At 42.8% G+C, this 25,941-nt stretch overlaps 2 protein-coding genes across 4 annotated transcripts in view; one reads left to right on the top strand and one right to left on the bottom strand.

Moving 5' to 3' along the window:
- Nucleotides 1–1,971, top strand: part of WDR33 (WD repeat domain 33) — a 119,174-nt gene extending 117,203 nt beyond the window's left edge. For all 3 annotated transcript variants that reach the window (XM_061135471.1, XM_061135470.1, XM_061135472.1), the window contains one exon: nt 1,328–1,971. In XM_061135471.1, the coding sequence (XP_060991454.1) occupies nt 1,328–1,557 (230 nt within the window). In that variant the 3' untranslated portion in view covers nt 1,558–1,971. The remainder of the gene's footprint in view (nt 1–1,327) is intronic.
- A 1,873-nt stretch (nt 1,972–3,844) lies between these two features.
- SFT2D3 (SFT2 domain containing 3) lies at nt 3,845–12,326 on the bottom strand. Its single transcript, XM_061135480.1, has one exon. The coding sequence runs from the start codon at nt 6,918–6,920 to the stop codon at nt 6,279–6,281; it is 642 nt and encodes a 213-aa protein (XP_060991463.1). The 5' UTR covers nt 6,921–12,326; the 3' UTR covers nt 3,845–6,278.
- Between the last annotated feature and the right edge of the window lie 13,615 nt (nt 12,327–25,941).

Raw genomic sequence — 25,941 nt, forward strand, 5'->3', positions numbered from 1 at the left:
CTGCTTGTGGCCAGTCACAAGGACTTTGGGGAATATGGTCTGGAAGTGGTTTTCTTTTCAGGGGGGCAGTGGATTATTTCTGCCACTTGAAACTCTGGATCTTTATTTTATAGAGGCAGCACTGACTTTCAGCCAGGAGTGGTAGTTACTGAATGCTAACTACAGCTGTGGTCTCAGGTGAGGCTGGGCTGATAGACATGGAGGCTGCTGGAAAGAGTGCCCATGCACCCCAACCTGCGCTCCCCTCCCCAGCGTACCTGCCTCCTGTTGGATCCCTTCTTCACAGAGTTCTGCCTTTTGTTCTTGGTAGTTTGGTTCTTCTAAGTGCAGAACTCTCAGAAACAATTCCGTGTCACCAGTCCCCACCCACACACACATTTTGTTGCTGGCTGGGGTGGGCACTCAGGACACTCAGTCCCAGGCTGAGGCCACATGGCTAGTGTGGAAGTGATATCCTGACTGACAGCTTCTCTGCCTGGGTACCATGAGGGGGCCTAGGCTGAGCTTTGTAAGAAAAGAAGCCAAAATTCCTTTGACTATCTTTCCTCACCTCATCTTAGCTGGATTCAGATTCCATTCAAATATTTAAGACAAAGTTGGCAATAGTTTTCTGATAGTGCACGATGGGAGATGTGACCAAACGCTGTCATCTCAGGAAAAAAATTTTAAAAGTCAGAATTTTAATGATACCTAGAGGTTTGTGTGTCTAACCCTGGAACAACTAAAACTATCCCTGGGAGAAGCACTAAAAGCTAGTGTTTTTCCTTTTGTATTTTTGTTTTTCAGGGAATATTTTATCTAGTTATTTAACAAGAAATCAAAAGTAAAATATAGTTTTAGGATAATCATAGTAAATACTTATTCTGTAGAGCACTTGTAATTAACATCATCAGCAGTCTGTATTTCTTACTTGCTTCTAATATTAAGTCAGTGCTTTTCAAACCTTCCCCCAGAACAGCCGTGGTGGCATAGGAAGGTGAAGATACACTTCTCATAGACAGTAGGCACAGTCCAGCATGGTCTGTGACCTCCAGAAGGGGCTCTGTGTTTATCTCTTGGCTCCCCAGCGGTTCTGTCACAGCCTTGGGGAACACTGTGTCTGGTTGATGCTGAGGGGCACAGCCACAAGCCAGGGCGGGGATGAGAAAAGGGAAAGTGCAGGCAAAGTTTTACTGCTCTGAGTACCATGCTAATGTTCTCAGAACTCTGTTTAAGAAAACAAACACAACCAGACATGTTCCACTGTCATCATAGAGTAAATGTTTGTACCAGGAGTTATTAAAAAGTTAAAATAAAAGTCACATGTAAAACCACTGTTTCATTTCAGGCCGAGGGGGCCCAGGACCTTCTCAGAGAGTGCCTAAGTCCGGACGTTCCAGCTCCTTGGATGGAGACCACCATGATGGATACCACAGAGATGAACCTTTTGGGGGCCCTCCAGGGAGTGGTACCCCTTCTAGAGGGGGCCGGAGTGGCAGTAACTGGGGTAGAGGGAGTAACATGAACTCTGGCCCACCAAGGCGAGGAGCTTCGAGGGGGGGTGGGAGGGGTCGGTAGAAGTTGGGGCTCAAAACCCCTAGGCCTCTCTGGACAGTATTTAAGAACTTGTGGACTTTCTGAGAGAAAGAAAAGGAGACCTGCACCATGTAGCCCTGAACTCGCTCTGGGGCAGCTGAATCCCAGGTGCCCCGAGTGAGGTCTGCAAGACGAAGAGCCTGCTGCTGGCTACCCAGAGGAGCTGGCCTTGTTTTGTCCTGTCCACCCTCACTGCCTGAAATCCCACATGGGTTTGTGAAGATAAAAGCTGGAATCTTTTTTTTTAAGTGTCATGAGACATGGAGCACCTCCACAAATTTAAGTTCATGTCCAATCGAAAATTTGTTTCTATATGTACAGTTGTCAGAGAAAAAACATTAAGTTGTTTTTGTATGAATACAGAATGTGATTTACGCAAGAATTAACAGAAAACAACTAGTCGTCAAGTGCTTGCCTTAAGGAAACCTGTAGTTTCCATTGCCTCCGGTCTGCTGAGGGGTGTACAACTACTGCTTACATTTGTGAACATCCTTGATGGGAGTCTCTAAGTCATCTAAATTAACTCATTTGTGAATTTTGTTTTTAAACAAATTCTTATCTAGCCATTCTGTCACAGTTACTTTTGTAGCATAGTGAAAAATACTTCAAAACTATAATGTGGTTTGAAGTTAGATTCAAAGCCTTATTAGTTAGACCTGCTGTGGCAAATGGAAAATTATACACTGAAGAAAAAAAAATCTGATGTCCAAGCAGAGGGTCTCCCTTGGCTGCATCTCCTAGTAATTACACCTTAGACTTGAGTTGCTTTTTTCTGATGAGGGGAACTTAACATAAGCTAGAAATCATCTACACATACCTTTTGAATACTGTAAATCATGTCACAAATGGTTTTAAGTTGAAAAGGAATGGATCAAAATCTTTCTTAAACCAGTTCTGCAAAATTTAAATAATGTCTTCCTCTTCCACACTAGCTATGTGTAAACACCAGTGTTTAAGGCAGAGGATTTTTCAATTAAAAGTAAGCCAGGAAGGTCTCATCCACAACAGATTCTTTTAGTTTTAAATGATTTGGCCCACTTTGAATTGGAAGCCAAAAGTTCAGTTTGAGATAACCCCAGGATACTTTCTATATTGACCCCTTACTTTGTTTTTATAAAAAGGCTTTTTTTTTTTTCTTCAAAGGACATCCTGTGGTCACCCTCACTACTTTGACAACTTCAGTTGGGCATTGGAGACAGGTTTATTTGACAAATTTAGTGGTGCTGGAAAGTGTCAGTAGTTGCTTAGGAAAGGGATATTGACTTAGTTGGAGTATATAAAAACTCCTAATTGGTTCTCCATTAATTTAAAAAATGGTAAAAAGCTAAGTTACTTCTGCAGATAAAATGTTCACCACACATACACTGCTTTTTTTTAGGGTGTTAGAACCTAGAGGCGTCAAGAGATTTTCTCTTTACTTTGCAATTTGAAACATCCTATTTATCAGCACCTTGCTCTAAACACACATTTAGGAGGCTCAAGATTGCTTTAGGTTTGTGGATATTCTTTATTTGCCCTCTACTGGTATAGCTTTAAAAGAAGTTGTAATCAAATTCTAAGAGGATAAAAAGGGATCCAGAGAGCAAAACCGTAATAGACAGTTTATTGTTGTTCAGTTGCTAAGTTGTGTCTGACTCTTTACGATCCTATGGACTGTAGCATATCAGGCTCCTGTCCTCCACTATCTCCTGGAATTTGCTCAGTTTCATGTCTGTTGTGTCAATGATGCCATCCAACCATCTCATCCTGTCGCCCCTTTCTCCTCCCGCCCTCAGTCTTTCCCAGCATCAGGGTCTTTTGCAGTACGCTGGCTCTTCATATCACATGGCCGAAGTATTGGAGGTTCAGCATTAGTTTTTCCAATGAATATTCAGGGTTGATTTCCTTTAGGACTGACTGGTTTAATCTTGCAGTCCAAGGGACTCGCAAGAGTCTTCTCCAGCACCACAACTCAAAAGCATTAATTCTTCAGCACTCAACTTTCTTTATGGTTCAACTCTCACATCCAGACATGACTACTGGAAAAACTATAGCTTTGACTATACAGACCTTTGTCAGCAAAGTGATGTCTGCTTTTTAATATACTGTCTAGGTTTGTCACAGCCTTCCTTCCAAGGAGCAAGTGTCTTTTTGGAGCCTAAGAAAATAAAATCTGTCAACTGTTTGCAATTTTCCCCCATCTATTTGCCATGAAGTGATGGGACAGATGCCATGATGTTAATTTTTTGAATGTTGAGTTTAAGCCAGGTTTTTCATGATCCTCTTTCAACCATATCAGGAAGCTCTTTAGCTCCTCTTCACTTTCTGCTATTGGAGTGGTATCATCTGCATATCTGAGGTTGTTGATATTTCTTCTGGCAATTTTGATTCCAACCTGTGATTCAACCAGTCTGACATTTCACATGATGCTACTCTGCATGTAAGTTAAATAATCAGGGTAACAGTATACAGCCTTAATGAACTCCTTTCTCAATTTTGAATCAATCAGTCTGTTTTGAATCAGTCTGTTGAATCATGTCCACTTCTAACTGTTGCTTCTTGACCTGCATACAGGTTTCTCAGGAGACAGGTAAGGTGGTCTGGTAGTCCCATCTCTTTAAGAATTTTCCAGTTTGTTGTGATCCTCACAGTAAAGGCTTTAGCGCAGTCAAATGAAGCAGAAGTATGTTTTTCTGGAATTCCCTTGCTTTTTCTATGATCCAGTGGATGTTGGCAATTTGATCTCTGGTTCTTCTGCCTTTTCTAGAGATTAGGCTCCTGTTTTTTTTTTTTTTTTCCTGAGACTCATGTGGTAAGAACTTTATCATAAGATTTTAAGGCTTTAACTTCAAAAACACTACCTCAGTAAGCAGATAACCAGGTCGCATTTTGAGAATGAATTCATTTAGAGAAAACTGAAAACTCAACATTATTTATTACTTAATGTGTATATCTGCATTTTAAATCATCACTATCAAATTACATACAATATATTGTGCTTTGAATTTTATAAAAACAGATTTCCCAACAGTGAATTCTTGGGAAAATGCTGGAAAAACAATTTTTAAAAATAGCATCAATATAAAAATGGGCTGAACTCGGTAAAATCTTCAGCCTAAAATTTAGAACTAAAATACAGATTTAACTAGGGGGTAGAAAAAGCAGCCAATGGTTACGTTCCAGTCAAAAAAATAAATCATTCCCCCCAAACCGTGGATTTGCTTTTACAAACACCGGGTAGTTGTGCCTCTTGAGGTAGGTAACCCTATTAACCGACAGTGGGGAGAAGCATCCTTCTTTCAAAACAAGGGGGATGGAAGTAAGTCTACTTTAGCGTCCACCTCTTGGAGCAGGGCTTAGGACACTGATCAAGGCCTATAAATATAAATTTTGAGGCTGGAGCAAGAGGCAAAACTCTCTTGCCTGACAACCTGTTTAAGCAACGCTAATCCAGTCCCAGGAGACAATTACTTTCAAGTTGTTCTCAACCTTAGCGGAAAAAGGAAATCATCTGGGAAGCTTAAAAAAATACTAATGCCAATCTCCCCCCACCCAGCCCAGAGATTCCGACTGAACTGAGATTTGACTCAAGTAATCATGTGAACTGAGAACCACTGGCATAGAATTAAAACTTAAAAAATACAGCTTATTTCCTAGTTAATATGTAGCTAGGGACAAAACGTTGTCTTATTTATGGACTTAACCAGAATACTGAGCCCAGTCTTTCTGGCAATAAATTAAGGTAAGTCCTAGAGCAAGGTGCTAAATCTAAAAATGAAGAAAAATTGGCAGTTAGATACGAAAAGCACCTTACATTGCGTTAAGATTGGTTAAAAAGCACATCATAAAATTAGGAATGAAAAACTAGACCTTGTAGAAATCCATGGTTTCCATCCAACAGGATAACTGGATGGGGAATTATCTTCCTGTCTCAGGCGTTTCCTTGGCTGAGTTATGTCCATGGATCTCTTCTGAGCATTTACGTGCACCTTACTGGCTACCATGCTTCTTGGTCCTTGGTTTCCTCATGTAATGCAGAATCAACTGCCTTTAACCTTATAAGACATCATGTTAACAATTTCACTAAAATAAGAAAAAACTGAGATAAACCGTATTAACTAAAGCACTTGAAAAAATTCCAGTGGCTAAAAGTCAGCATTTAATCTGCTAACTCCTATGGATACACTCACGTTGAAGAATAAGGGAAAAAACTTACAAGAGCGAAAGAAAGCAAATTTACTGGAACTAAACTACTGCGATCTACCACTGGATTTTTTTAGGTGACAAAATGTGAAAGAAATCCGGGAAAATAAGGGCAGTCAATCAAAACGGAAAGGCTATTTTCTCTCATTTCTTTTTTTTACTGAGTGCAATCTAAGACCACGGTTAACGCAAAAGCAATTTATCACTAATGTTTCATAGCGTACCACCAACTCAAAACAAAATCTGGTTTTCACAGCACTTGCTGCCGAGTGTAGCACAAAATGCTGAAATCGAGGAGCTTCCCAAACTGCTCGTGTCTCAGTTTACAGTTCGCTGGCACAGTAAAGGAGCAGCTTCTACGCTGTGCTGTCTGGGAACGGGCGGGCGCAGTCCTTGGCTTGGCTGGCGCTGGGCCTAGAGCCGGTTCCCCGTGTCCTCTCGATGGCGCATCCTGGGGACGGGCTCCGTGTGGTGTCCCGGGGTCGGATTTTGCGTCCTTCCGACGGCGCGAGCCGCGAGCCTCAAACGGGGAGCGCCTTGGCGAGGGCGGCGCCCGGGCCCAAGCGCCCGAGCGTGATGCGCAGAGCGGTGCCCGCGCCCCGGGGTAGCACGCCTAGCAACGCGGCCAGCAGTGCGGCCACTTGTGCGCAGGCGCCCAGCGCTGTGAGCAACGTACTCCGCAGACACAGCGCCGCGTACAGCGTCGCGCCTAGCGCGACCACGTAGAGCAGCGCGGGCCGGGAGGGCGCCTCCTCGCCGCGCAGCAGGCGTCCACACGCTGCGCCGCCTCGCAGGAGTGTACCTCCCGCTAGTGCCAGCGCAGAGCCCAGCGACCACAGCAGCGCGAACTTCCGGGCGCGTAGCAGCAGCACAGGCGCGTAGAGTGCGGCCAGGCCGAAGCAGAGCGCAGCCAGCAGCAGGCACACGCCACTCGCCATCAGCCGCTGAGTGCGCGTCACGCTGGGCAGACACGTCTGTCCCGCCGCCGGCTCCGCGGGGCTCTGTGTCCACGTCCAGCGCAGGCCCGCGCGGCCCAACCACGCCCCGGCCCCCGCTGCGGGCTCCTTCGCCTCGTCCGCGGCGAGCAGTGGCTCCGCGGCCGCCGGGCCGCCCGCTTTCCCCTGCGCCAGATATTCCTGCAGCTGGCGGTTGAGGTCCGCCATGTTGGATGGAGGCTTCCGCGTAGTTGCGGGGGCGGGGGGGTGGGGGGCTGCCGCCCACTTCCGGCTCCACTCAGTCGGCTTTGGAAACTGCCCGGACCTCGGACCGCTGTTAGTCCGCCGGGACGGAAGGGGCGGGGCTTCTGTTCCGCTGCCTTCGTGGTCTCGGCTGGCGCCCGGGCTGGGACCGCGGCTGATTACTGCGTGTAGCTTCTGAATACCTTTCTTCGGTGTCCTCTGTAGGCGCTGACAGGGCTTGGGTGAATTATAACAGCATTAGAAGTTAGTTAAAGGGCGTGAGCTCGTGTGGCTATGAATGAAAGAAACTTAAGTGTCTTGACTTTATGGATATCAGTATCGTGATTCTGTGCTGTAGTTTTCCAATATTTGGCCGTTGGGGGAAAATGGAGAAAGGGTATACCGTCTTAAAACTATGCTAATCTATAATTTAATTTTTTAAGAAGCTCACGCTGCAGGTCATAAGTGGTTTCTTTGGGAAAACTACAGAGCTGAAGCAGAGTTAACCGCCCACTCCCGCTGATGTGCTTCTCTTACCCGTTTCAGCATAGGTCTGGCAATATTATTATTTCAACCCCAGGTCTTGTATTTATATTTTTGGCCCACATCGTCATGCTTCTGATACCCCTGTGGATACAGGTTTCCTGACCCATCAGATAATTCTGAAGCGCTTGTTCACGTCCGCTTAATTTCTAATCTGTTCTGAGGTGGCTCCTACAGCCCTGCTCTTTTTCCAGAAGCTCCTTGAAGTTCCTTGGCTTGTTGTGTAGGTCGCAGCCATCTGGGTGTCTGCTAGGACTTCTGGTTTCGCTGCTCTCTCTGGTTGTCAGACATTCAGAGTAAGCTGCAGCTCTTGTTTACATCTCTCACTTAGGTGCACTTTCTCTGAGTTCTCATCTAACCCAGTTGTGACAGTTTATTTGTCCAAAGCAGTGCCAGCAGTTTGAGGCCAAGTTCTCTTTCATCTCCCTTTTCTTCGGACCTGGAAGGCTACATTAAAGGCACTCAAACGGATGTTGACCTGATTGTCACAGCTGTCTATTTGAGTGCAGTAAAGGTGCTTGAAAGCCTTTGTGGATGTAGAAGCCTTCGGTTGAAAAACCCATTTTTTAAGTGTCTATTGTGAATTTAAATATGATGGCATGGAAGTCTTTTGTGATGTAAAGTGCAACCTAGTTAAGTACTACAGCAGTGTATTCTTGTACACGCCTTTTATTTTCTTGCCCCAGAAGCACTGGGGATGGGAGGCAGGGCTGAGCGCTGTAGGCTGTTTCTTCTATCGCTGACTTTGGAGGCACTGCAGGAGACGAGAGGGTGTCTCCTTCTGTCTGTTTTTTTTTTGGTCTGTACTAGCTCCCCTCACCTCCTTGGTACTGGCCTCCCCTGCACAACTCTAGCTGATGACTGGTGACCGTCCTTTGTCCTTTATGACAAGATAAGTATTAATGATTTCCTGCTGTTGTCATGTCTGACTTTTCAGATTTCCTGTTACTTGTGTAACCAGTTTTCCCATATTAAATTATTCCCTTTAATACTTTGTTTTCCTGGTTGGATCTTGACTATTGTTACTGAACAAGCAAACTTGGTTCCACTTGCCCAATGTGCAGCAAAGCCAATCTGCTGCCCCTGTATTGTGGTGGAGGAAAGTATCGTGTTTATTGTAGGGTGCCAAGTGCCTTGCTCACATGACCTGAACTCTCCAATGGCTTTCAGGGATGGGTTTCTGAAACTGAGGGAGAGGGTTACAGGGTGCATGGTCAGCTCATGCACAGTTATCAGATTGGTTGATGGTGAGGTAACTGGGTGATATGGGAGTCTCAACTGCCAACCTAAAAACAGTACAGAGTGTGAGAGTTGTAAAGGAAGTTTTATTTGGGGCAAAATGTGAGGACTACAGCCTGGAAGACAGTATCTCAGATAGCCCTGAGAAACTATTCCAAAGAGGTAGGGTGAAGGTCAGTACATATGTGATTTTGCTGAAGGGGAAATATGGAAACAAGCACTTTTTTTTTTTTTTTTTTTTGCAAAAGGTTTCTGCTAGTCACGAGCAGTTGTCACAATTTGAGTGCTTTTCTAGATATGAGAAGACACAAGAATTGGGCTCATAAAATTGGCTCCTGAAAATAGCTACCTGAAGACCTGTTCTGCCAGTTTTTCCCAGAGCATAGCCTGCCTCATATCTGCTCTCCACCCTGAACTCCTTTCAGGGAGTGTTGGAAATCAGCAGCTGAAGCAGCAACTGGTTTAATCCTTGTGGAGGTAGATGGCAATTACCCATGGCAGGTGCCAGTTTGTAGTTGACAGGGCCACCTCATGGTAATAAATTTGATCATGCTTTGAGAGGCACTTTATGACCATTTTGTCCGCTGGTGCTAGGAAGGCTCATTCCTAGGTCTGGCAGAGATTTTGCTGAAAGGCCATTCAATATGCTGTTACTGGACTAGGTCTTATAAACAATAGCTAAAGGTAATGCTGGACTATCTGTCTGGCTACTCTGTTATAGTCCAGGAAAAAATTCCCTCTGTAGCATCTTCCTATATCAAGAATCACACTATTATAGTAATTGATCTCATATAGAACCATATATTTGATCAGTTGCTTCCAGTTGCCTAGTCCGCATTATATTTGTTGGAAGCTCAGTCACACATTTGGTAATATAAGGAACAATAATCTTGTAAAACAGGCAAAATATATTATAGCTAATACATTAATAAGAGTTAGAAGTAAATATTTAAGCCAAGAACTTCCCATGCCAAGTCAGTTTTTGAAGAGATCATCAAGATGAGGAAGTGGGTCACTTAAGGCAGAAATGTGATTTCTCATATGATTCATTGAATTTGTTAAGAAGATTCATCAGGTATAGGATTCAGTTTGAGTTATGGCACAAGTGCCTCCCTGAGCTGCTGAAAGATTTCAAGTATCATGTGGTTTTCTAGCACCCACTTTTCTCACCATAGAGACATCAGAATTCGGTAGGCTAATAGCCTGGTTCAGTTCATTTCAGTTTGGTTCCTCAGTCATGTCCGACTCTTTGCAACCCCATGGACTGCAGCACACCAGGCTTCCCTGTCCATCACCAAACCCAGAGCTTACTTAAAGTCATGTCTGTCGAGTTGGTGATAGCATCCAACCATCTCGTCCTCTTTCATCCCCTTCTCCTCCTGCCTTCAATCTTTCCCAGCATCCGGGTCTTATCCAATGAGTCAGTTCTTTGCATCCGGTGGCCAAAGTATTGGAGTTTCAGCTTCAGCATCAGTCCTTCCAATGAATATTCAGGACTGATCTCCTTTAGGATGGACTGGTTGGATCTCCTTGCAGTCCAAGGGGCTCTCAAGAGTCTTCTCCAACAGCACCATTCAAAAGCATCAATTCTTCACCACTCAGCTTTCTTTATGGTCCAACTCTCACATCCGCACATGACTACTGGAAAAACCATAGCTTTGAGTAGACAGACCTTTGTTTGTGAAGTAATGTGTCTGCTTTTTAATATGCTGTCTAGGTTGGTCATAGCTTTTCTTCCCAGGAGCAAGCGTCTTCTAATTTCATGGCTGCAGTCACCATGTGTGGTGATTTTGGAGCCCGAAAAAATAAAGTCTGTCACTGTTTCCATTGTTTCCCCATTTATTTGCCATGAAGTGATGGGACTGGATACCATGATCTTAGTTTTCTGAATGTTGAGCTTTAAGCCAACTTCTTCCCTCTCCTCCTTTACTTTCATCAAGAGGCTCTTCAGTTCTTCGCTTTCTGCCATAAGGGTGGCGTCATCTGCATATCTGAGGTTACCGATATTCCTTCTGGCAATCTTGATTCCAGCTTGTGCTTCATCCAGCCCAGCGTTTCTCATGATGTATAATGCATATAAGTTAAATAAGCAGGGTGACAATATGCAGCCTTGACGTACTCCTTTCCTGGTTTGGAACCAGTCTGTTGGTCCATGTCCAGTTCTAACACTTGGTTCTTGACCTGCCTACAGATTTCTCACGAGGCAGATCAGGTGGTCTGGTAGTCCCATCTCTTTCAGGATTTTCCACAGTTTGATGTGATTCACACAGTCGAAGGCTTTGATGTAGTCAATAAAACAGAAATAGATGTTTTCCTGGAACTCTCTTGCTTTTTCGATGATGCAGTGGATGTTGGCAATATGATCTTTGGTTCCTCTGCCTTTTCTAAAACCAGCTTGAATATCTGGAAGTTCACGGTTCACGTATTGCTGAAGCCTGGCTTGGAGAATTTTGAGCATTACTTTACTAGCGTGTGAGATGAGTGCAATTGTGTGGTAGTTTGAGCATTCTTTGGGATTGCCTTTCTTAGGGATTGGAATGAAAACTGACCTTTTCCAGTCCTGTGGCCCCTGCTGAGTTTTCCAAATTTGCTGGCATATTGAGTGCAGCACTTTCACAGCATCATCTTTCAGGATTTGAAATATCTCAACTGGAATTCCATCTCCTCCACTAGCTTTGTTTGTAGTGATGCTTTCTAAGGCTTACTTGACTTCACATTCCACGATGTCTGGCTCTAGGTCAGTGATCACACCATCGTGATTATCTGGGTCGTGAAGATCTTTTTTGTACAGTTCTGTGTATTCTTGCCAGCTCTTCTTAATATCTTCTGCTTCAGTTAGGTCCATACCATTTCTGTCCTTTATTGAGCCCACCTTTGCATGAAATATTCCCTTGGTATCTCTAATTTTCTTGAAGAGATCTCTAGTCTTTCCTATTCTCTTGCAAAGGTATAATTTACCAAATTACTGTAAGTCATAATTAAAGGGGAAGGTTTTCCTTACACTTGGAAAACACAGATTCCAGCCTGTGTTTTTTCAGATAGAAACCATAAAAATTATAACCCTATTCACCAATTCACTCAGTGCTTTTGTTAACTTTTTATGAAGCCATCAGATTTTTCACTGAAACTCTTTAATTTCTTATGAAGTTCAGCATTATGGTCTGAAAGTCAGAAGCTTTTATTTATCCAAAAACCCTTTCTATAAATGTTCTTGAGGAGGAAGCATTTTTGCAGAGGCTATAAAATAAAACCATAACTGTCTATGACAGAAGATTTAAGACATGTTTAAACTCTGATTACAATGCAGTCCAACTGACTAAATTGGTTACTGTTGTAACATACTGTATAGAAAAATATTTTTTCTATTAAACCACTTAAAGATAGTAACTAGATTTATAACAATATTTTATAGGTCACATCAGAATGTAGGAATTTATATAATTTCTAGAATACCTATATTAATATTCACCATACACTGTAAGATTTATTAAGCATTTGACAATGCTTCCTATGTAATTTAACATACTAAATGAAACTGTTTAATATATCTCTTTGGGATGTGTGAGGGGCCCTTTGAAGCATCCTAAAGTTAGCTAGAGATCAAAGGACTTCATTTAACTTTGATTTAGAAAGTTTTGTCAAAAAAAAAACTGTATCAAAAGGGTTTAGAATTTAGAACACTCAGTCAGATAGGATCATAGTTCACTGTGAAACAGTAGTTATTCACTTAGCCAAAGTATTAATAAAAAACTTCAAATACAGAACAAATCACTTAAAAGTTAAAGAAGCTTAAAATCTATTATCCAGGGCAGTTCAGCATCTTAAGAAAACTTGTCCTCTTAACAAGAGAGAAAAGCTAAGCCAAATTCAAGTTTAGCACCCACTTTTAAAATTTATTTACTTAGATGAATTTATACCTTAGTCCTGACCATACACAGAACTCTTTGTGCGGGGTCCACATTCCACAAAGCTTTTTATCACTTTCTGTATCTATCACTTTATTTTTCCATTCAGAAACAGCCAGCTCTGAGTCAGACCTACTTATTTGTTTCTTAATAAAATGCAATTTCATTCCTCATGCCTTCTTTACTGAAAATATACTGAAAGTATACTTTGCTACTGTATACAAAAATATTTTTTCTATTAGCTTTAATTACATTTAAAAATTAGAATCCTCAGGGTTTTTTTTTTTCTTCTTTAGATTGGACTATAATTCCTTTAAAATGTTGTGTTTCTGCTGTACAGTGAAGCTAATTACTGTATTGATTTATATTACCTCTTAGACCTCCTCCCACCACACCCCTATCCCACCTACTTAGGTCATCACAGACCACTGAGCTGAGCTTCGTGGGCGTTATAGCAGCTTCCTGCTAGCTAGTTTACTCATGGTAGTGTATATATGTCAATCCCCATCTCTCAACTTGTCCCACCCTCCTCTTCCTTCTACCCCTTGTCCATTCTCTATGTCTGTGTCTCTGTTCTTGCCATGAAAAAAGTTCATCTGTATCATTTTTCTAGATTCCACATATATGCATTAATATACGATATTTGGTTTTTTGTCTTCACTCTGTGACAGACTCTAGGTCCGTCCACATTTCTACAAATGACTCTTATTTTGTTTCTTTCAGTGTCTGAGTAATACTCCATTGTATGTATGTACCACATCTTTATCCATGCATCTGTCATTGGACATCTAGGTTGCTGCCATGTCCTGGCTATTGTAAACAGTGCTACAATGAACAGGGGGTGGGGGTGGTACATGTGTCCTTTTGAATTGTGGTTTTCTCAGGGTATATGCCCGGTAGTGGGATTGCTGTGTCTTATGGTAGAATCCTCAGCTCTTAAAACCTCAGCTTCTTGTGAAAACTAAGAAGTAAGCAATTATGAACTGATATTATATCAGCATTCTGTAGTTTGGGGAACATAAATACCAGTGATAATGTCTAAACACATTTGCTTTCTTATGAAGAACATGGCACCAGACATACTCATTAATAGTCCTAAATACTTTTTGTTTTTATGTAAAAGGAAGCCAATGTTCAGTAATCAATGTTTCAGTATCTTTTATTTGGAAATGATGTAAGCTTCTATCAGTCATTAAGCTATTCAGTAAGCTTCCATCAGTTAATTTATTTTAGCACATCTCTAGAATTTCAAGTTACCAGAATCTGGAAAGACTGTTTTAGATAAACATTTCTAAAGCATAATTATTCTTAATAGAGTATCTAAAAGCTCTTATCTCACATTTTATTTCTTTAAAAGTTTCTTCACATCAAGTTACATTCTTTGCTGACAAATTTGCTATGGATATTACAAGATTCTATTAAACTTAAATCTAGGTGCAGTAAAAGTACTATACTTAATGTTGATGATGCTAAAGTCGTGTCTGTATTCCAGGTATTAATTTAATGCTGGATATTTCCCAGTTTATGTGAACTTGAAATTAATTGTGGCCAGTTACTTCCTCTTATTTTTTTTTAGAATTTATATAAGCCTTTAATTTCCTTTAATCTAGTTAAATAGAGCTCACTTGTGAATTAATTTGGTAATCCCATACAGAGGTAAAACAAAGATAATGCATAGTTAAACATATAGACAAACACAAGGAGAGATCTCATAGCTTCATTTCCTAAAGTTAGTCGTTAATCACATATCACAATGTAAAACTCAACTAGTTGTAAATAACATTTGGAATATGTTTTTCAACCCAAGAAAGCCCACGCGCAGCAACAAAGACCCAGAGCAGCCAAAAGTAAATGAATAAATATTTTTTAAAAAGGAAGGAAAAGGGTTATCTATGAAAATTATGAACCTTCAGTTGCACCAATTAAGTACACAATGTCAGTGGAAGGTTAACGAACTTCTGTTTAATTTCCAAAGGGTAGGGAAAGCTAGCTTGAAGGAAAAAAATTTAAGAATTCTGACCCTGAGGAAACAAGTCCTACCAGGAAAACTTGATTTTCTCTTCCTGTGCCTTGAGACCAGAACTCTTACAAAAGATTTTTTTATGTCTCTCCCCGCCCACCCAACCCCACCAGTCTCAGGAATTAGAGATGATCTAGATAGGTGATCCTCAGAGTTCTGAGATCCAATAGCTCTGAGAAACTATTCCCAGGCTGTAGTCCTTATTTTGCCCCAAATAAAACTTAAAACTCTTACATTGTGTGTGTGTGTGTTTTTTTCTTCTTATGTCAGTACAGTCAACAACCTTCTGGTTCCTACTGGTTTGGGGTCTTCTTGGTGGTGATGAGCATGCAGCTGACTTCTTCCATCTGGTGGGGGTCTTAGTGATTGCAGAACAACTCAAGGATACTGCTCAGGGTATTATCTACAGCCCTTGAGGAAGAACTAAAGGTTCTCAACCTTTTTAATTGTTAAACTTATTGTTTTGTCTTGCTTGATTCCTTTCCTTTGTTTCTGCATTTTCTCATTTCTCTGATTATATTTGCTCTTTGGAACTTGGGGAACACCTGGAAGGCTGAAGCTTTTCTACAAATGAGAGCTGGGAGACATGGGGAGGTCTGTTCCAGGAAAGATCTTGCTTGGTTTCAGTATGCTTTTTCAAAATCCATTGCAATTTGTTATCTCACTTGTGTCAATATAAATAAAGGGATAAATTGAGGCAAGCTCAAATTACTAGAAGTTGAACCTATTTAGGAACAGCAGAGGAATTACATTTGGGGAAAAGCAAACTAGCAGTTACAAGGGAGTCCGTTGTATGTTTGGGCTGTATTTATGGGCAAGGAGTGCATAGGGCAGGGAGTCTAGCCAGAGTCCAGCAATAAGTTCACTGGCTTGAAAATGGGGAGAGATTCTTGGTGAATGTTCATTTCTGGAGCCACTAGCCACATGTAACTGTGAACAGCCTGACAGGTGGCTGGTGAGATAGAAGAACCTCATTTTATTTTATTTTTTATTTATTTTTTGTTTAGTTTTTGTTTCTTATTTTTTTTCCATTTATTTTTATTAGTTGGAGGCTAATTACTTTACAATATTGTAGTGGTTTTTGTCATACATTGACTTGAATCAGCCATGGATTTACATGTATTCGCCGTCCTGATCCCCGCTCCCACCTCCCTCTCCACCCAGTCCCTCTGGGTCTTCCCAGTGCACCAGGCCCGAGCACTTGTCTCATGCATCCAACCTGGGCTGGTTGGTGATCTGTTTCACCCTAGATAATACACATGTTTCAATGCTAAGAACCTCATTTTAAATTTTAATTAATTCATTATTTATAATGAATTGCATTTATAATACACTAAAATTTACACATATACATAATTAAAATTAATTTATAACATCATTATATAATTGTGTTCATGCGAGCCACGTGTGGCCAATGGCTTCTATGTTGGAGTGCTTGGAGCATGTTGGAAACATGGGCATTTGGTTAGCATTGTGATGGGGGGGTTCTTCCCAGGTGGTGCTAGTAGTAAGGAGATGTGGGTTTGATCCCTGGATCAGGAAGACCCCCTGAATGAGGGCATGGCAACGCACTGCAGTATTCTCATCTGGAGAATCCCATGGACAGAGCAGCCTGGCGGACTATAGTCCATGGGGTCCCAAAGAGTCAGACACGACTGAAGTGACTTAGCACACACACAGCACTTGTGGGTGTGTGTGTACATGCACAGGGGACATCGGTGGTGCCTGTGGGGTCAGGCATTGATAAAAGTGCAGGTGTCTTGGCGGGGCTGGCTGATCCTCTCCGGGGGGCTCTGGCGGAGCAGTCTGACCTGAGGACCCCGTGGTTTCTCAGCTCAGCTCTGCAGGCCTCACTGCTGCTCCAGCACGGGGCTGCTGAGTTGGGGTCCTTTCCTTGGGCTGTCTCCTCCAGCTTCCTGGCAGCCAGGCAGACTCACATAGGAGCTCCTCATGCGTCCTGAGGGCCCATCGTAGGGTGTCTCACGGTCGAGCAGGGCTCTGTAGGTCCAGCTTGCTTAACCTGAGACACATCCCTGCGCTGCTTCCTTGGGCACTGCTGCCTTTCTGTGGCCACGCCGTGCCAAATTCTTGTTGTTAAAAGATTCATCAGGACCTCTTACTGTCCTTCGTAGATTGGTCTGACTGCAGTCCAGCAGAGGGCTCCCTTCTCCCCCCACCTACTGATCCCCAAACTAGACCTTGGCTCACTTCTCACTCAGGACCCCAGGGTGAAGTGGGGGCTGGTTCTCTGGAAAGGGCCACAGCCCTCTCCCTGCCTCAGACCGGTGGGTGCAGAGGAAGCAGAGTGATCTGTGTCGGGGCCTGAGAGCATAGGGTGCCAGGGACCCAGAATGTCACCCCCACTGACAGGATGAGGGGTAGCCTGGCTGGGACAAGCCCGGGGCCCAGAGGTGGAGGAGGTATGGCCCAGCCAGGAGCAGAGGAACGCCCAGTGACTGGAGCAAGGGGCCAGGGGAGGGCGCGCTCTGCAGGGCCTCGGAGTCTTCCCAGGAAAGCGGCTCATGGAAGGGGTGCGTTTGTGTGTGTGCTAGGACTTTCTAAGGTGACTGCTGTGATGTGTGAATGTGTGACTTTAGGGCAGTTGACTCAGTTTGTCTGAGGAGGTGTGCTCTTGTCTGCCCCAGGACTCATGCCGTGCTCCCATCTGCCCCGGGCCCCGCCCCGTGCTCCCATCTGCCCCGGGCCCCGCCCCGTGCGCCCGTGTGTCCCGGGCCCCGCCCCGTGCTCACGTGTGTCCCGGGCCCCGCCCCGTGCTCCCGTTGTGTCCCGGGCCCCGCCCCGTGCGCCCGTGTGTCCCGGGCCCCGCCCCGTGCTCCCGTGTGTCCCGGGCCCCGCCCCGTGCTCCCGTTGTGTCCCGGGCCCCGCCCCGTGCTCCCGGGTGTGTCCCGGGCCCCGCCCCGTGCGCACGTGTGTCCCGGGCCCCGCCCCGTGCGCCCGTCTGCTGCGGGCCTCGCCCCGTCCTCTGTCTGTCCCGGGACTCTCGCTGTGCCCGTGTCTGTCTCAGGACTTGTCCTGTGCTCTCCCTAAGTCTCTTCTGGTACACCAGTCACATTATTGTCTAATTAATAGTCTGTGAAATCCTGATGATTTCCTTGAACTTAAGTGGAAAGAAGAAACAAGCACCTACCAATTATTTACTTATTTTGCAATATTTTTAAAAAAAGCTATCTATTTTTGGCTGCTGGGTCTTCACTGCTGTGCAGGCTTTTCTCAAGCTGTGGCAAGCAGGGGCTACTCTCCGGTTGCAGCGTGCAGGCTTCTCACTGCAGTGGCTTCTCTTGTAGCGCATGGGCTCTAGGGCGTGCAGGCTTCAGTAGTTGCAGCACGTGGACGCAGTAGTTGGGGCTCATGGGCTCGGGAGCCCAGTCTCAAAGTGGCATAGTGACCTAGTTGCTCCAAAGCATGTGGGATCCTCCTGGGTTGGAAATCAAACCCATGTTTCCTGCACTGAAAGGCAGATTCTTTTTTTTAGTTTATTTTAATTGGAAGCTAATTACTTTACAATATTGTAGTGATTTTTGCCACACATTGACATGAATCAGCCATGGGTGTACATGTGTTCCCCATCCTGAACCCCCCTCCCACCTCCCTCCGTCCTCATCCCATCCCTCAGGGTCATCCCAGGGCACCGGCCCTGAGCACCTTGTCTCATGCATCCAACCTGGACTGGTGATCCATTTCACATATGATAATATACATGTTTCAATGCTATTCTCTCAAATCATCCCACCCTCGCCCTCTCCCACAGAGTCCAAAGATCTGTTCTTTACATCTGTGTCTCTTTTTCTGGCTCGCATATACGGTCATCATTACCATCTTTCTAAATTCCATATATATGCGTTAGTATACTGTATTGGTGTTTTTATTTCTGGCTTACTTCACTCTGTATAATAGGCTCCAGTTTCATCCACCTCATTAGAACTGATTCAAATGAATTCTTTTAAATAGCTGAGTAATATTCCATGGTGTATATGTACCACAGCTTCCTTATCCATTCGTCTGCCGATGGACATCTAGGTTGCTTCCATGTCGTAGCTTGTAAACAGTGCTGCGATGAACATTGGGGTACACGTGTCTCTTTCAGTTCTGGTTTCCTTGGTGTGTATGCCCACCAGGGGGATTGCTGGGTCATATGGCAGTTCTATTTCCAGTTTTTTAAGGCATCTCCACACTGTTCTCCATAGTGGCTGTACTAGTTTGCATTCCCACCAACAGCATAAGAGGGTTCCCTTTTCTCCACACCTTCTCCAGCATTTATTGTTTGTAGACTTTTTGATAGCAGCTATTCTGACTGGTGTGAGATGGTACCGCATTGTGGTACCATTTTGATTTGCATTTCTCTGATAATGAGTGATGTTGAGCATCTTTTCATGTGTTTGTTAGCCATCTGTATGTCTTCTTTGGAGAAATGTCTGTTTAATTATTTGGCCCATTTTTTGATTGGGTCGCTTATTTTTCTGGAATTGAGCTTCATGAGCTGCTTGTATATTTTTTTAATTCTTTGTCATTTGCTTCATTTGCTATTATTTTCTCCCATTCTGAAGGCTGTCTTTTCACCTTGCTTATAGTTTCCTTTGTTGTGCAAAAGCTTTTAAGTTTAATTAGGTCCCATTTGTTTATTTTTGCTTTTATTTTCATTACTCTGGGAGGTGGGTCATAGAGGATCCTGGCAGGCAGATTCTTTACTACTGAGCCAAAAGGGAAGTCAGCTTTAAAAATGTTTGAGTGTTGTCTTGGCCCTGTGCTCCTGGAAGCAGTGATGGTTGAGAAATCCCCAGGTCTCACATCCAGTCTTTATGTCTGAGACACAGACCCCTCATCCCCATGACCCCTCCTCCACCATTTGCCTATGTAATACCCCAGACCCTTTCCTCTTTGAGGCATTCCTCATTAATGAACAGTCACCCCAGCATAACAGCCCAAGTAAAACCACCTCCTTAGATGTCAGTGCATTTTGTCTTTGACAGTTGGATGCCATGACTTGTTCAGGAGCCAAGCCTGTGCTCGGATCCCTGCTCCTCCACCCTGGTGAGGAGCCTCTTCACTCCTGTCCATAGATCTGGGACCAACGTGCACCTGACTTCTCCTGTGCTCTGAACTCGTGTCCATCCCCAGCACAGGGAGGGTTCTGTTTTGATTCTTTTTCAGCGCTTGCCTGGTACCTGGTGCTGGGTTTGTTAGATTTCCTGGTCTGACCATTTGGGATATAGAGATCTTGTCTCTGTTGGGTGAATGGGGGCAGGGAGTCTAGTTTGTTACTCTTTCCTATTCATCTGCTTTGAGCTTATGAATTAAAATTTTATATCTCCTGGGAAGTTTTATATCTCCTGGTGTGGACTGGTGGTCTCTGCTAATCTGTAATGACTGGTGTCCAGGGCTGAGATGGCAGAGTGGCAGCTCTAAGCTCTCGGTCTGTGTCTGTCATTCAGAAAGGCTGTGAATTCTCATTGTGTGTAATGTTTTCCTGCCTGGCTGGTATTGCCAAGTTATATTATGAAATTGCTTAAATTCAAGGAGCTCTAGTTTGATTGACTTAGAAATAAATAAGCACCTTATAGATGCAATATTCTTAAAATTCCCAGAAGTTAAGGAAACTGAACTTCTAATACTTTCAAAGAACGGAATGCATTCTTGCTGAAATTAACTCAAATGTTTTAAGAATAAGTTCACACTATTTAGGCAATGAGACTAGTTTAATATTTTTGGTTTAATAAAAACAGCTATGTCTTCTCTGACCATTAAGTGCTTTACATTTTTATTCTACTTGGGTATATATTTCTTAAATTTATATAAGTTTAGAGATCAAATAAGCTAGCATTACTTATGTTAACTGTTTAAGATTATAAAACACATGTTTGTATTTAACCAAATCATTATACTGACAAACTTTATTTCAACAGTAATTATTTTTCTTGAAGATAATTGCCAAGATGTTTAAGTAACTTAAATCCTTGGACTTAAGAGTATATTATATTAGTTAAGCAAAAATACCTAGATCATCACTTAATAAGAGAATGCTGAAACATTGTTGCTAAGCATAATTTAAATTTTGTACTCCTTTCATCCTTCCTTCTCTCACAGCTTGCGGGACCTTAGGTCCCTGAGCAGGGACTGAACCCAGGCCCCAACAGAGAAAGAGCTGTGTCTTAACCACGGGACTGAGAGGGAATTGCCCAGATCTTACATTATTTTGCTTCCTATTTCTGATTGCTGCGGGGGGCTGTGTCTTTGTGTCTGCAGTGAGTGTGCTCACACCCACCGTCTCCCACACTATGTGAGGCATGAGGCCGTGCCCACCTGTCCCATCTCTCCTCATGGGCTCTGCCAGTCTGCGACAGCTGGTGTGCCTTAGACAGCGCACAGCTGTCCTCCCGATTACCTCTGAACTGAACCTAGTTGCTTTGGTAAAAGTTATCATTAATATGTAGTTTAGATCAAGTGGGAGAAACTCAACTGAGTACATACATCTATTTTTCAAGGAAAACAGTAGTTTTATACTAAAGAAGTATTTGTTTGTTGTTTTTTAGTCTCTATCCCCTTTCTGCACTCTTCAAGCTTATTGGGACCCCAAAACCTTTCTCTGTGCTTGTAACTACTGACATTTCCTGTTTTGGAAATTGAACAAACTTTGACATGCTTACTCATTGATTCATTTGACGATAGCAACAGTGAACATGCTGCACATTAATGATATCTTAGTGATATTATGAAATTAGTTCTGACCATGTGAACACCCAGTGTTGTGGTCTGAAAATCCACCCCCTAAAATACATATGTTGAAATCCTGTCTTCTAGAGATGATGGTGTTAGCAGGTAGGGCTTTTGGGAGGAGGTTTTGGAGAAGGAAATGGCAACCCACTCCATTATTCTTGCCTGGAGAATCCCATGGACGGAGGAGCCTGGTGGGCTACAGTCCACGGGGTCGCAAAGAGTTGGACATGACTAAGTGACTTAACTACTAACTACTAACTCATGGAAAGGATTAGTGCTCTTATAAAAGGGACTCCAGGGACTTACCTCTTGGTTCAGGGGCCAAGACTCTGCACTCCCAGTGCAGGGGACCTGGGTAAGATGCCTGGTCATAGAACTGGATCCTGCATGCTGCAACTAAAGATCCTGTGTGCTGCAACTAAGACCCAGTGGGGTCAAATAAATAAATATTTGTTTGAAAAATGAGTCTCAAGGGATCTCCCTACCTCCTTCATTTATGTACATGTATAAGGAGAAGTCTGCCGCCTGGAAAAGGGTCCTCATCCCACCACACTGGCACTTAAATCTTGGATTTCCAGCCTCTAGAACTGTGAGAAATACATTCCTGTTGTTTGTAAGCGATGTAGTCTGTGGTATTTTGTTATAGAAGCCTGAATGGGCTAGGACATCTTGAGATTGGTCTAGAGTATAGTGCCCGTTTGCCCCAGATTATCAGAGTTCAATGAAAGAAAAAGTTTGGAAATGAATTTTATTTGCCTTGATTTATAATACCAGAATTTGAAAAGTTAAAATTTTAGCTTTGTTCAATTTCATGGGCTTGTTTCCTTGGTTTACTGTTGATTACCTTCATATAAAACTTAAAGGGTCACTTATTCTGTTATTTAATCTATCTAAACAACAAAAATTCTGTATCTTACCAGAATAGCCTTCTTTAGTTTATACTGATTTATCATGTCTTTGACTAATTAGAAGCCAAAGTTCCTCATTTAAGAATGGGTTAAGATTTTTTGCAGGGCTTCCCAGGTGACTCAGTGGTGAAGAATTCACCAAGAGATGCAGATTCTCTCCCTGGGTCAGAAGGATCCCCTGGAGGGGGACATGGCAACCCTCTCCAGTATTCTTGTCTGGAAAATCCCATGGACAGAGGAATCCGGTGGACTGTACAGTCCATGGGGTCATAAAGTGTCGAGACACGACTTAGCAACTGAGCATGAGAAAGATTCTTTGCAATCATATTGCCATCTGTTTATTTTTTTGTCTTATTGTCACTTTGAAATGAATGGCCAAACATTGGTTTCTCAGGCACCCATGATTTGATTCCTATTGTAAGTGTTCAAATCTGACAGCTTTGATTTTTATGTTCTCAATATTGAATCCTAAATGTATAATGAAATAAAAATTACAAAATTCCAAGATCTCACTGAGAATGTTGTATTTGAGAATGACATTCCTTCAAGATATCTTTTACACCTAAAATTGTCTTTGAATTTTTCCAAGGATACCTGGAAAATCACAAATCATTTCTTCTTGTTTATTCTTCTTTGGATATAGGGTTAATAATGTGTATAATTATTTTATCTAAGGGGGGGGTGTTCACTTAATTATCTTGTTTTTGATGCTGCAGAAATTATCAGATTTCCTTGTCAGTTGCACTGTTCTGGTAATGAACTCTCATCCAGTCTTTAACTTTTGAAAATTATCTGATGTATAAAGAACTACTTCCTTTGTTCTTCTAAGTTATCTATAACTCACAACAATATAGTGGATTATTATTTAATAAACAGAAACATGCAATTTATAAAATGATAATCTTATTCTTCCTACCTGACCCCTCCAGAATTCAGAAACTCTTACTGAGTTCTCTTATTTTAATAGCAATGTGAATTATTATAAGTTCAATAGGATTCTGTCTTCCTCATATAATATAGCTGGAAATATTGGTTATAGAACCTAAGTGTTGCTTGAAATATCATGTTTGAGAATGATGATCATTTAATCAGATATGACCAGACACTTTTAAGAAGCTAAGGTTGACTTTATGGAACCAATACTTACAAAACCTTTGAAACACCAGCCTGGTTCCTGGCTTACAGGTCCCCTAGCTTTACAAGTGAGTGAGGAAGGTCACTTTCTGGAAGGCTCAGAAAACTTAAGATATCTTGGGAGCCTTGAGAAGAGAGGAATTCACCTAAGTCTATAGGTACTGCAGGTGAGGTGGCAAATTCTTCACTTGGTTTTCTAGCCTCAAGAGGCTTTTAAAAGTGCAATCCTGGTGGTACAGTGGATAAGAATCCACCTGCCAATGCAGGGGACACAAGTTCGATCTCTGGTCCTTGAAGATTACACAGGACGCAGAGCAACTGAAACCCATGCACCACAACTACTGAGGTCGTGCTCTAGAGCCTGCCAGCAACTACTAAGCACACGTGCTGCATCTACTGAAGCCCATGTACCTACAGCCTGTGCTTCACAACAAGAGAAGCCACCTCAGTGAGAAGCCATGCATCAAAAGCCTCTGCTCATCACAACTAGAGAAGGCCTGAAAACTGTAGCCTGAGATTCTTTATGAAAACTTAACAGTAAACTTAGGAAGGCTTATGGAAGTCTTGCTGCACCTGTGAAAACACCAGGCCAGATCTAATGAGACTAGTCTTATTTCACGGGCAAAATCAGTCTATCTTTGAAATTGGAGACTGAATGGAAAAAAACTGTGCTTCAATAGAAAACTATGCACAGTGCATTCTTCTAGGTATTCAGATTCTAGCCCTGTTCCTTGTCTTTGAGCCACTTTGCACCTCCTTTGTAAACTGCAGGTAACTGATGGAGGTGCAAACCTTGTCTCACCTGGTGGACATTTAATTGACCTCCTCAACACTGTAGAAGAATCAGTTTTGACACCTACTTGCACACTGAACTGGATCCGGCTTCCTTTCCCAAACTGTCAAACCTTACTACATTTTCGGTGTTCTCAGTTTGCATGAATATCTGGCCACAACCTTCCAAATGAATGTTTCCAGTTTTCCTCTTTTCTACCCGACTTAACATCACCAAGGCTAAAACCTGAACAGCCAGATCTCTGTTGGATCTCTGGGTCACCCGACCATCTCCCCAGGTTCTGGCGAGATCCTATGCACTGAAGCCTGGTGACTTGTTACAAATCTGGAAGGACTCACCTCTGCAGGAGACCCTTTATGAACTGGATTTCCCAGGACAGGTGGGCAAAGGCTTGTGTCACACATGTCCTACATGGAGGCAACCAAGATTGTCAACACCATCACCAAGAACATTGACATCTAGTAAGGGGGGGTTAAGAAACTGAATAAGCTGGGCTGCTGCATAGCCGAAAGATTTTCTTCCACTGATTTCTTGGAATCCACTGTACTAGATACTTGCAGGTTCGACTTGCAGCTCTTTAATACAGTTTCTGTATTAACATTCCCCTTTTGCATTTAGGCTCCCCTCTTTTAAGGTGTCTGATCTCTAGGACCCCAAAACAAATGACCTTTGTCACCAGCTTCCAACAGATGGTTCAACTGTTTTTACAAAATAACACCAACAAATGCCTGATATACAATCACTTGGGCCCCTCTTCACCTACATAGGAGGTTTATGATTGCCTCTGAGTTCAACAAGTGGCATTTGAGGGAATAGCCACATTGAATTTTATTTGAAATCTGTGCTCCTGGAGAGCAGTGATGATTGAGAAATTTCTGACCCTCTAGTGTTCTGGGAGACAGCTAACTGTGAAGGACCACCCTGTGATTGCAGACTGGACCCCCCCTCCACCCTTTCTCATGACTCTTTTCTTAATCTGCCTCTGTAAAGTCCCAGACCCCCTTCTACTACTTTGAGATATTCCTCATTAATGAACACTTTTCCCTAGTGCAAAAGGCTGCATAGACTCATCTCTTTAATTATCCAGCTCATTTTGTCTTCCACAGTGTTAAAGTTCTAATTTGTTACATCTTATGCAGTAGATCAGGCTTTCCTGGTGGCTCAGCTGGTAAAGAATCTGCCTGCAATGCCGGAGACCTGGGTTTGATCCCTGGGTTGGGAAGATCCCTTGGAAAAGGGAATGGCTACCCACTCCAGTATTCTGGCCTGGAGGATTCCAGAGTCGGACACGACTGAGTGACTTTCACTCACTCATGCAGTAGAACATCTTCCAACAGTGCCAATTAAGTTGCATTATCACTTTCAGACCAACAATTTATTAGAACTTAAAGGAACTGAACAATTTAAATATTTGAAAGACAAATCTTATTTCTCCCAGCTTTTAAAATTAGGTACTAAAAACTGCTAGAGCATACCCTCAGGTTAAGTTATCAGGCAGCTTTGACTAGAGAAGTACATACTGAGAGACCAATAAAGCCTGTGCATTCAATATTGCTGGGTGAAAAGTCAATTAAAAAATCACAGAAGTGAATCTATTTCCAGAATGTTGGAGTGAAGGCAGGTGGACTCTCCCCAACAACCATTTAACTGGAAAAATTATTAAAAACAAAAGTCTCTGGAAATTGTCCTAAGGGCATACAGCAAACAGACATTCATTCAAGAAAACCTAAAT

Source organism: Dama dama, chromosome 33, assembly GCF_033118175.1.
Source record: "Dama dama isolate Ldn47 chromosome 33, ASM3311817v1, whole genome shotgun sequence".
Classification (NCBI taxonomy): domain Eukaryota; kingdom Metazoa; phylum Chordata; class Mammalia; order Artiodactyla; family Cervidae; genus Dama; species Dama dama.